Source organism: Triticum aestivum, chromosome 2D, assembly GCF_018294505.1.
Source record: "Triticum aestivum cultivar Chinese Spring chromosome 2D, IWGSC CS RefSeq v2.1, whole genome shotgun sequence".
Classification (NCBI taxonomy): Eukaryota; Viridiplantae; Streptophyta; class Magnoliopsida; order Poales; family Poaceae; genus Triticum; species Triticum aestivum.
Genome location: NC_057799.1, coordinates 211,168,842 through 211,180,588, shown reverse-complemented (window position 1 = coordinate 211,180,588; position 11,747 = coordinate 211,168,842). Strand labels below are relative to the sequence as shown.

Sequence of the window (11,747 nt, the reverse complement as noted above, 5' to 3'; positions counted from 1 at the left end):
TAATTGACACTAATCAAGTGAAAAGAAAACCATCAACGTGGAGTTATCTAGAAGAGTAGACGGTGTGGGGTACGACCCCGCCCGCTCGTACATAGAGGCCCGAGAATCATGAGACAATAGCAACCTCACATCCATAAGGGATCCGGGGGGGGGGGGTCGATAGAAGGGCACTACTAGTCTGCCATGTTGTTGCCTCGATCAAGGAGAACGATGGAAAATTGTACAACTTAAGTAGACACTTTTTGATATTCTAGACAATTTTTTGAAATTCTCGAGCAAAATTTGAAACATGGAACACCTTTTAGATTTACGAACATAATTTGAAACACAAATGCTTTTTGATATTTCTCAAATTTTTTTAAAAGCACGAACATTTTATGAAAGCACTATGCCTTTTTGAAAAAGAAAAAGAAGAAAAAAAGGAAAAAAAGGAAAAAGGAAAAATAAATAAAAAACAAACTAAAAAGAAAAAGAAGAAACACAAAAGGGAAAACTTAAAAAAGAAAACAAACAAAAAAAATAAGAAAAGAAAAAGAAAAAAATAAAAAACCCCGGAAAACCTGTAAAAGAAACAAAAGAACCGGTTGAACCTTCTGGAAGGTTTCTGAAATCGTCTGGCTCGCTGTGGTAATGTGTGTTGGCCCATTTACTTGCGCCCGATAATTTTGAGGCAGAGAGCGTCAAATAGGGTTTTTCTATGTTCTATGTTCTGGGAAAGGCTCGGCCCAATTAAGCTATTGTGCCTTACTCTCGGGCCGAAGTGACGCCTAGCCGAGTCCAAACTCGCCGCCGCCGTCGGCTGAGACTAGTTTCTTCAGGCCCACTGTTTTTTTAAGCCCAAGCAAAACTCGATCCCGTTCGCCTCGCCGGGTCTCCCATGCCGCCGGCGAGGAGCCCGGCCGCCGGCCTGCGGCGGCGCAAAGTCTTCCTCCCTCTCGTGTTGGTCCTCCCCCTTATTCTATTGACCCTAATCCTGATCTTCCCATCTCGATCCATCCCCGCGCTCCGCGACGCAGCTCTCAGGTCCCAACAGATCTGCGACTACGCTGCCGGCGGATGGGTGCCCGACTCCTCCGCCGAGTCCCACCTCCGGTACGACCACACGTGCAAGGAGATCTTCAAGGGGTGGAACTGCATCGCCAACGGCAAGCGCAACGGCTGCGCCCTCCTCCGCTGGCGATGGAAGCCCGCCGGGTGCGAGCTACTCCCCAGACTCGACCCGCTCCGGTTCTTAGAGCGTCACAGGAACACCAACATTGGTTCGTACTCACCCATTTCGCTGTGTTTGGTAGCTAGTGCTTGAGAGTTGAGATGTGACTCCGTCTGCAGAGTGAAGCCTTTTTGGTGTGGCCTCCTTGTAGAGTTGGAGTTTTTGGCGTCTTTGAAAAAAATCCTCTGTATAGAACGTGGTAATACTTGCGGTGCTTACTGCCCATTGTCATAGATCGGCATTCAAGAAACGTCTCGAGGCCTTGCTTGGTCTACTAAGCAAGGTAGTAGTATGGTATGCGGATAGATATGTGATTGGTTTCCTGTACTGTTGAATGTGTTGAAATTTACATATGTAGCTGTGCGAATGTCATCTTGTAGTGTGGTCATGTTGGGGCATGGTCAGTTATTATGATTCTTGCTGCATAATGGTCATAATGGTATAAGAGGAAATTGGGTCAATGCATACCTTAAGTGATGCAGCTTCTTGGTTCAGATTTATCTGTTTGTCTACGTATAGTGTATTCAGTCATTTCAGTGACCCCTTGAATATGCTATCACACATTGATGTTTTAACAATGCTTTCTTGTAGGATTTGTGGGTGATTCTTTGAACCGAAACATGTTTGTCTCATTGATCTGCATGCTCAGGGGAGTGAACGGAGAGGTTCGCAAGTGGCGTCCAGCAGGGGCAGACCGAGGTTTCACATTCCTACGCTACAACCTCACCCTCGCATACCACCGAACTAATCTTTTGGTACGCTATGGCAGGTAAGGAGTGCCATTTGTATTGGTACCAAAATTTAGTTCTTCGGAGATGGGTGTAACTTCTATTGTTATGAGTTGTGTAAGAATTATATATCCGAAACGTGGGTCGTTGCTGTTTTGGACTCTAGTTCTAATTTGGTAGTATTGCAATGCTTCCAGTAGACCATTCTTGGTACTTGATTTTGAAGAAATTAAGGTTGCTATTAAATTGTTTTGTTTGCCTAATATTTTAGACAGTCTACTGTTTCCCTAACCTTTTTCTGTGCATTAGAGGGTGACTCATAGATCTTTTCATGGATGATGCTGTAACTCATCTATTTGGTTATCATTGATCAAAACCATATTGTTGGTTCTGTAGCTGGTCAGCCAGTCCAAACGGAGGTCCCCTAGAATCTCTTGGATACAAGCAAGGCCACAGGATTGATGTTGATATTGCCGACCAAACATGGGCAGAGGCACCAAGCTTCCATGATATTCTTATTTTCAATACAGGACATTGGTATGTGACATCACAATTCTTGGGGCATATAAGCTTTAAATGAACAGTTGATCAGTTGTCCAATGTTAGCTTCCCCTTAATAATTGGTGATCCTGAATCCTAATATTTAAACCCTCTGAGTAATCAGTTAATAGCTCAATACTGTGTTGTTACTCTTCCATTTATTGTTGTTTTGTAATGTGCCTCTTCCTCGGCCTCAGTGCACTCAACTAGATGTCTAGAAGGTATCATTCGCAATATGTGTTGCTTTACCAAGGCACACAACATCAGAAAGAAATGATTGTTTTGATAGATTGCTTTCATTATCTGATTGGTGCTATTGAAGTATTTTGATTAACCTATTGATGGTAGTGGTAGAACCAGGGATCCTACCGGACCTGCTCCGTAGGTTGTAGGGGAAGGATGGAGGAGGGCGCGGCGATGAGCGGGCGCACCGGCGGCTAGGCGCCGTCGCGTAGGAGGAGGATGGCGGCGGCGGCTAGGGTTAGAGGCAGCTAGGGTTCCGGCTCCTCTGGGAGCCGGGCAATAGGGATAATAATATTCTTATTGCTTAATTCCGAAAAGAGTCTTACAGCCTATATTTATAACCTAGATAACTTGCATAAGAATTAACCTAAGATAACTTGCATAAGAATTAACCTAAGATAACTTGTGGGCTAAGATTGCCCGGTGGGCCTAGCTAAACCGGCCATAACACTTCTCCCCGCCTGTAAGGTGGGGAAGCGCTTGCGGAACTCCTCGAGGCGATCAACCAGCGTCAAACACCTTCTCGACAGCTGGGGCGGCCAGGTCGGCGGCGACGGCGTCCTCCGGAATGTAGTCTGCAACCTCCAGGTAGAAGAGTCGCGGGCAGGCATGGCCGGGCGTGTAGGGCTCGTCGCAGTTGAAGCACAACCCTTGGCGGCGACGCTCGAGTAGCTCGGCTGAGGTGAGCCGGCGGAACGGGCGCGCCGCGGTCGCGGCGAGGGGTGCCGCAGAAGCCTGCGCAGGCCGACCCTGCGCGGAATCCGGCCCAGGTAGCGACCCAACGGTCCGGGACGGTGATTCCTGCCGGATGGCCACCGCGCGGCGCTCGAACGCGCGGGCGTAGTACATGGCCGACTGGAGATCCTGGGGTCCCCGAAGCTCCACGTTCACACGGATGTGATCCGGAAGTCCACCGACAAAGAGGTCGGCCCGCTGCTGCGCCGTCACGCCCGATGCATGGCATGCCAGGGTCTGGAAACGGTCGGCGAAGTCATGCACCGTGGAGGTGAAGGGAAGGCAGCCGAGCTCCGCCAGGCGGCTCCCGCGAACCGGAGGCCCAAAGCGAAGGAGGCAGAGCTCGCGGAAGCGCTCCCAAGGGGGCATGCGGCCCTCGTCCTGCTCGAGGGCGTAGTACCAGGTCTGTGCTGTGCCGCGGAGGTGGTAGGATGCCAGCCAAGTGCGCTCCGACGCGAGCGTGCGCTGGCCACGGAAAAACTGCTCACACTGGTTGAGCCAGTTAAGCGGGTCCTCCGTGCCGTCATAAGTGGCGAAGTCGATCTTGGCGAACTGTGGCGGCGTCTTGAGTTGGCGCGCCATGGCCGACCGGCTCGGCGGTGCGGAGCAGGGATGATGACGCCGCCCGGTCAACGGTGGGGAGGCCGTCGTAGGCCCCCGCGGAGCCGGACGAGGCCCCAGACTGCAGCGTGGGTACCGATGGGTCCCCGGCCTTCGTGTAAACTGGCGGTGGCGACGTCCCGGGATCGGGGATGGTGACGGCGGAAACCGGACCTGCTGGATTGGGAGGCCTCCCGGTGTGGACTGACCCAGTCCGGAGCTGGGTGGCGGCGGTGGAAGCTGGACCGGCGCGGTTGGCGCGGCTGGGGCCGACGCGGGCCAGTACGGCCACTGCTGCGCTGGGGCGGGCGCGGGAGGCACGGGTGGCGCCGCGAGAACCGGCGCGGGCCACTGCGGCCAGGACGGCGCTGGGGCGGGCGGCGGCTGGAGCGACGGATGGGCCCCGGCGATCGCCGCGGGTACCGAGTACCAGGGCAGGTGCAGCAGCGGCGGGGGCCCGCCGGTGTAGTCCGCCTGGAACGGCAGCAGGGGCGTCCCGCTCGGGCCCGACGCGTTCTGGATCGCCAGTGCGTCGCCGGGTGGCTGTAGGCGGGAGGCGCAGCCGGCGGGGTGGTGTGCGGGCCGGCCAAGTACAGGGAGATGCCCTGGACGGCCGTCACGAGGTCCCGCAGAGTGCTGGTCATCTCCTCCGGCGTGAAGACGGAGGTTGTTGGCGGCGCGGAAGTGACGGGGGCCGGCGGCGCGGAGGTGATCGGGGCCGGCGGCGTTGGGGACCCAACAGTGGTCATCGGGGCGGTGGTGATGATGGGCAGCGGCGGCGTGGGTGTTGATGACGACATGATCGAACCCGAATCTCTGGATACCAAATTGGTAGAACCAGGGATCCTACCGGACCTGCTCCGTAGGTTGTAGGGGAAGGATGGAGGAGGGCGCGGCGATGAGCGGGCGCGCCGGCGGCTGGGCGCCGTCGCGTAGGAGGAGGATGGCGGCAGCGGCTAGGGTTAGAGGCGGCTAGGGTTCCGGCTCCCCTGGGAGCCGGGCAATAGGGATAATAATATTCTTATTGCTTAATTCCAAAAAGAGTCTTACAGCCTATATTTATAACCTAGATAACTTGCATAAGAATTAACCTAAGATAACTTGCATAAGAATTAACCTAAGATAACTTGTGGGCTAAGATTGCCCGGTGGGCCTAGCTAAGCCAGCCATAACAGGTAGTTATGGAAAAGGATATGCGGTGTTATCTGATTATTGTTATTAGATATGCTATACTTCCTGGCTTCTTTTGCTAACTATTTTTATGCGCTGAGCTAGACAAATCTATGACCACTCTAGCACATATAAAGGGCAAGATAACCAAGCTATTTCCTGAAACTTGTTTTTTGTGTGCATTCGTATTTTGTATTACTGGGCTCATCCCCCTCTGCTTTATACAGGTGGTGGTCCTCTTCAAAGTTTGATCCAATACAGTCACCGATGCTCTTCTTTGAGAAAGGGAAGCCGATTATACCTCCTTTACTGCCACCTCAAGGACTGGATTTGACTCTTAAACACATGGTACGCCTGTGGCCGTCTCTTGAGTTTTCTGAAAATTCTTGTTTACTGTTCCTTGCCTGATAATGTTGAATCAGACTGTCTGTCCAACCGGATATACCCGAAGTTATGCCCTCGTCTGTTCGGGTTCGCTTAAACCTTAAAAGAGCATTTTGCCGATAACAACCATGAAAAGATCATCGTACATGAGCAGCAGGCAAGGGATCAAACTTAGGACCTCTCACCACCATTCGCGCAGGCATGGGATGCCCAGTACCTGATGGGCTGCATTCCTTTTGTCACAAAGTCACCATGTATAACTGCTATGATGTGTTTCCAAGTATATATGAAGTCAAAGCTTTCTCCAAACTGACTTGAGAATCAATTAAATGTGATTTTTTACGCATTAAACCGGCGGTTAGACCAATGAAGCGGTGGGCCATTCTTGATCATTTCACTCATTGAAATAGTCTATAAGAGACGCAAAGCTTTTTGTGTTTTCTCAATAAAAAAATTGGGTTGATTTTGACTTGAATATTTTCACACTGCATTATGTCTAAATGAGTTGTCTAAATATCCCCTAAACTCTAGCAAAGAAGAAAAATATCTACTTTGCTGTTAATATCATCATGATATTCAATTTTCACTCTAACACTATGAATATTTCTTTTTCATCAGATAACATTTGTGAACAAAGCAATGAGACCCAATGGATTGAAATTCTTCAGCACCCAATCTCCTAGACATTTTGAAGGTGGTGATTGGAATGAAGGTGGGTCTTGTCAACGTGACCAACCCTTGTCCTCTGAAGAGGTATCGAAACAACAGTATGTTGATACTTGGATTGCGCTTTTTCATCTTCTGCTGCATGCTTCCATTTTCTTCTCCTTTTTTCTTTCAAAATCATACATATTATTGTTATACTCTTTTTAGTATGTTCAATTGTTGGTAGGTAGTCTTAATGTGATAAATGACAGAAGTTGTTTATATCAGAACTCACAGTTGTAATATGGAGTGAAACAGATGTTCTAACAAGGGGATACTAGGACTGCACCGTAGTCTTGTTTGCCAAAAGCATATGCATGTCTATGCGTTAGGTTTTTAAAGTAGTTGTAAGGCCATAAGCTATCACACACATGTGATTTGTGTTTCTGAACAAGAGTGCTGTTTGTTTCACCCCAAAATAAAGAAACATGAATTTGATTCCTCTGGTTGCCTGACATTGATCCTTTCCATGAAGTACTCCAATCGCTTTTCAATCACTTTCATGTTTTAACAGAAAAAAAACCTGCTTTGTAATTTTTTTCCCCTAACAGAAAAACAAACACTTTCAAGTCTGCCATCTGAAGTGCAAACGGCTTGACTAAAGAGTTGCACTTGTCAACATATCTCCTCTGTGATCATCAATGCCTTGCATGGATTCCAATATAGCATAGCATTTGCAAATGCACAGTTATCACCCCCCCCCCCCCCCCCCCCAAGAAAATGTGCAGTATCTGGCAGACATATTTATTTACCCCTGTTGGAATAACACTTTCCTGCTGAACATGCAATCAATCTCTTGATAGTTACTGAATGTGTTTATATTTCAGTGTTGCTGCAATATTATGTTTTCCCCTTTGGTCTAAATACCAAATATTGGGTTGTAGAAGGTTGGTGATTGTTTGGAGCTTGGAGTTTTGAGATTAATATGTTGAGCAAAACTGGTCTAGGTCAAAGAATTTTTCTCCTTGGACAACAACGGCACAAACATAGAAGTACGCTTGGTAAACCAGCACTTGATGAAGGCTCTGGAGCAGTCTACTACCTTCAGAGTTTTGAACGTCACCCACATGAGCGAATTCAGAGCTGATGCTCATCCGGCGACAACCGGAGGAAAGAAGCACGACGATTGCATGCATTGGTGTTTACCAGGACCAACCGATGCATGGAACGATTTGCTAGCTGCAAGTCTTGCGGCAATTCAGTGATAACCTTGTGAGAAAATTTCCCCAATCTTTTTATCGGGGCATTATCTGTTGTCACAGAAGAGATTTCCTCCGAATACCAAACTGTAGATTTAACCCAGTATTGGAGTTTTACAACGTGTACTCCTGAATCCTAGAATAGCTTAATCGGATTTGTTTGTTGGACGATCAAACAGAGTGGAGTTTTCTCCAACACCGACGGACATCTCTCCATGTGACACCGACACTGAAAGGCAGGCTGCATTATTTTGTGCATATATATTTGCAAGATCTAATTGGAAACTATGTTGTTGTGGCTATACAAATACTTTGACTTTCGCCTGTCATGTCGATGTTTTTGCATGTTTGCCAAATACCGGGCGCCTGAAAAGATTTCAGTCGTCAGTAACTGCTTCCGTTTCGCATGCTTGCATAATCCCCTACATGTAGCTCAGGCAAAATTCTCTTTTCCTTTTGTTATACAACTAGACCTGATTTGTTTACTTATTTCAGACATTGGAGTATACCTAGTCTCTTTGCTGATTATATACATGTACGAGTGCAATTATTTGATGATTAGCACACGCTGACCTGATTAGTCATCTCCTTTCCCTACGTGCAACCCATTTACAATCTCCTTCATGTATTGCTCCTCACGTCGTCTCAAGCAACGTGCTAGCGTGTAGGACGAAAGTAATCAAACCAGCTCCCGCGCAAAACTATATAACCAGCACTGGAACCAACCTCAGGTCAATCCATCTCTCGACACTTCATTTCTCCGACGAGCACGATGAGGACGGCGTTGTCGCTTCTCTCCTTCCTCGCCGTCTCAGTGCTTATCCTCGCCCCCATGGCGATGGCGGACGGCTACAGCCAGCCGCAAGACTACCAGCCGCCGGCCTACAGGAAGCCCGCGGACGGCCTCGCCGCCGGATACTACGGCGAGTCGTGCCCCGACATGGAGGGCATCGTCCAGAGGGCCGTCAAGAAGGCCTTCGCCGCAGACTACACCATCGCCGCGGGCCTCATCTGCCTCTTCTTCCACGACTTTGCCGTCGGGGTATGCAATGCATGCAAGAATTATCATACGATTCATTTCTCTCCACAGATCATCAATCTGCACTGTTCTGATTAATTTGTTCGATAATCAGGGGTGCGACGCGTCGATCCTGATAGACGCGCCGGGGAGCGAGAAGTACGCCGCGGCGAGCAAGACGCTCCGGGGCTTCGAGCTCATCGAGGCCATCAAGACGGAGCTGGAGGCCAAGTGCCCCAAGACCGTCTCCTGCGCCGACATCCTCACCGCCGCCACCCGCGACGCCAGCAGGGAGGTGGGAGTGAGCTACTGGCCGCTCGTCTACGGCCGGAAGGACGGCCGCCAGTCCCGCAAAGAGGCCGCCGACAAGTACGTGCCCATGGGCCGCGAGAGCGTCACAGACCTCGTCGCCTTCTTCGAGTCCAAGGGCCTAAACGTCCGCGACCTCGTCGTCCTCTCCGGCGCGCACACCATCGGCAAGGCCAGCTGTGCCGCCGTGAAGCCGCGTCTCTGCAAGAACAAGCCGGAGACGCTGGACGGCAAGTACGGCGACTTCCTGAGGCGCAAGTGCCGCCGCGGCGACGCGGAGCACGAGCGAGTGGAGCTCGACGGCGTCACGCCCACGGCGTTCGATAACGGGTACTACAAGAACCTGGAGCGCAGGATGGGACTCCTGGAGACGGACCAGAAGATGCTCCATGACTCCCGGACCAGGAGCTTCGTCCAGGAAATGGCCAGAGAGCCCGAGGAATTCAAGCGCCAGTTCGCCGAGTCCATGCGCTGGCTCGGCAACGTGCAGGTCCTCACCGGCAGCGAGGGCGAGGTCCGATCCAAGTGCTCCGCCGTCAACTACTGATCGATCCACATTATATACGTCGGCGAAACAGCATGCGCATCTCGGTTAATTTGTTGGTTCAGGAGCGAAATGTTGCTTGCCTTTTTTGGTTTAATTCATACTTGTTTTGGTTAATCTTTTTTAAACTACCTATATACTTATACTTGTTTGTGGTGTAAAGTCATGGCATGTGTCAGACATACTTTTGCCTCCCATTGGTTGGAGCCGATGAATGATAACCTTTTTCAACTGTTTTTTTTTCTTTTCGAAATCAGTTTTGCTAAGTCTCAGTCGACTAAGACTTTGTTATGTCTCAGTTGATACTATCTTCCTTTGATTTTGCATGAAGATTCATACAAAAAAAAATTCTTTTCAGTTTTTTTCTTTTTACATACTATATCACTTGACTGGGACTTGGTTAAGTCTCAGTCGACTGAGACCTAGCCACACCCTTTTGAAATACCCAAAACCATTATAAAATTTCACCGGAAGCATTCCACATATAAAAAAAATCAACTTGTTTTTCATTGTTTTCTATAGAACTTCATGGACTATATGCTTTCAATTAAGGAGCCCTTTACGGGATCACTGGTGCTAGGTGGCCTCGGTTGATCCATGGTGTTAGAAGGGAGAGAGGGAGATTGGTGGAATTGATGTATATTGCTTGAGCCTCGTAGGCATATATATAGGTGTACAATGATCAACTTGGAGTACAAGACAAGACAGGAACAAATCCTAGTCTACCCCGTCTTTCCTAATAATCAATATACTCAACATACCCTGCGGTCACAACGGTAGCGACGCAGACGGCGAGAATGGAGAAGAATCCAAAGATAAGCCGACGGACACCCACCCCCACAGGCATAACGGTCGATGCATCGCGGAAGTTATGGCTGGAGTGGAAACCGACGAGGTTGCTCAAGCAAAGCGATAGCCCTTTGTGCCGTTTGTCAAGGTAGCCGAGAGCGTAGGGTGGTGTAGCTATGGTCGAGGTAGCCGTGCGAAGAATGCCGTGGTCGATGTCGAGTCGGGGTAGCCGGTGTCGAGGAAGTCGCCCTGGAGCCACGGGCACAAGGAGGCGCCGAGTTAGTCATGGGCGCAGTGGTGTCGAAGTAGTTGTGCGCCGGGAAGAAGACGTTGTTGACGACGCGTCGCGCCGGGTTTGCCAAGCTCGGGGACACATCGTAGACGAAGCCATGCATCGGTGTTGCCAGTATCGGGCATGCGTAGACAAGGGACCTGCACGAGTTGTACGCCATGTCGAGGAGTCGGAGGGGCCAGCAGACGCCAATCGACGTGATGCCGATGTCACCAACGGTGGTCGGAGTAGACGAAGTGGTCGGGGTAGATGACGGCAACGCCGGCTACGAGCTGGTACTGGACAAAGATGAAGGGGGTGGACGGGCGGCGGCTACGGGGGTAGCAGCGGCGGCGGCTGAAGAAGAGTGGCGGCGGCGGCTTGGTTAGGATCGCGGCGGCGGTGCTCGAAGTAGGCGAGGAACCTGACAGCGTGATGAAGACCGGTGCGGACGGTGCCATTCCCGCGCCGAGGGAGGCCGCGTGGCGCATACCACGGGAAGTCGACGTGCGGTGAAAGCAGAGTGGACCGTGGGCCACGACGCTACGACCCGAAGGGGCAACACAGCGGCGGCGGGCAGGTCGGGGCGACGGCGGGAAGACCTCGGGGCGGCGTGGACTGCGTGCCGCGGCGCTACGGCCCAAAGGGGCGGCGCAGCGGTGGTGCGCAGGTCGGTGATGCCGCGAGCACAGCCTCGGGCGGCGGCGGTGACCGCGTTTCGCGGTGCTACAGCCTGAAGAGGCGGTGTAGCGGCGGCTCGCGGTTCGGGCAGCCGCGAGGAGAACCACTGGCCAGGGGTGACGGCCCAACAAGAGGCGGCTTGGACCGCGTGCCGCGGCACGTCAGCCCTAAGGGGCGTGATGTCTACTACACAACTTGTTCTTGTAGACTCGTGTTGGGCCTCCAAGCACAGAGTTTTATAGGACAGTGGCAAATTTCCCCTAAGTGGATGACCTAAGGTTTATCAATCCGTGGGAGGTGTAGAATGAAGATGGTCTCTCTCAAAAATCCTGCAACCAAATAATAAGAAGTCTCTTGTGTCCCCAACACACCAAATACAATGGTAATTTGTATAGGTGCACTAGTTCGGCGAAAAGAAGGTAATAAAAGTGTAGTAATGATAGTAGATATTGATTTTTGTAATAGTAACAATAAAAAACAGTAAGGTAGCAAGTAATAAAAGTGAGCACAAACAGTATCACAATGCTTGAAAATGAGGCCTAGGGTCTGTACTTTCGCTAGTGAAATCTCTTAATAATGCTAATATAATTGGATCATATAACCGTCCCTCAATGTGCGATG

The 11,747-nt window shown here is 50.5% G+C and overlaps 1 protein-coding gene across 1 annotated transcript; it reads left to right on the top strand.

Moving 5' to 3' along the window:
* Positions 1-782: 782 nt before the first annotated feature.
* Positions 783-9,616, top strand: LOC123052601 (uncharacterized). The gene is made up of 7 exons (XM_044475850.1): positions 783-1,259; positions 1,802-1,979; positions 2,335-2,475; positions 5,454-5,574; positions 6,229-6,322; positions 8,246-8,556; positions 8,648-9,616. Exons 1-7 carry the CDS (start codon positions 878-880, stop codon positions 9,386-9,388), a joined length of 1,968 nt encoding a protein of 655 aa, XP_044331785.1. The 5' UTR covers positions 783-877; the 3' UTR covers positions 9,389-9,616.
* Positions 9,617-11,747: the final 2,131 nt, after the last annotated feature.

Excerpts from the sequence above, each read along its gene's own strand:
- LOC123052601 (XM_044475850.1), top strand. The coding sequence starts at position 878 with ATGCCGCCGGCGAGGAGCCCGGCCGCCGGCCTGCGGCGGCGCAAAGTC. Across the intron at positions 5,575-6,228 it reads ATTTGACTCTTAAACACATG|ATAACATTTGTGAACAAAGC; the intron begins GTACGCCTGTGG and ends CTTTTTCATCAG. Across the intron at positions 6,323-8,245 it reads AGGTGGTGATTGGAATGAAG|GTCAATCCATCTCTCGACAC; the intron begins GTGGGTCTTGTC and ends AACCAACCTCAG.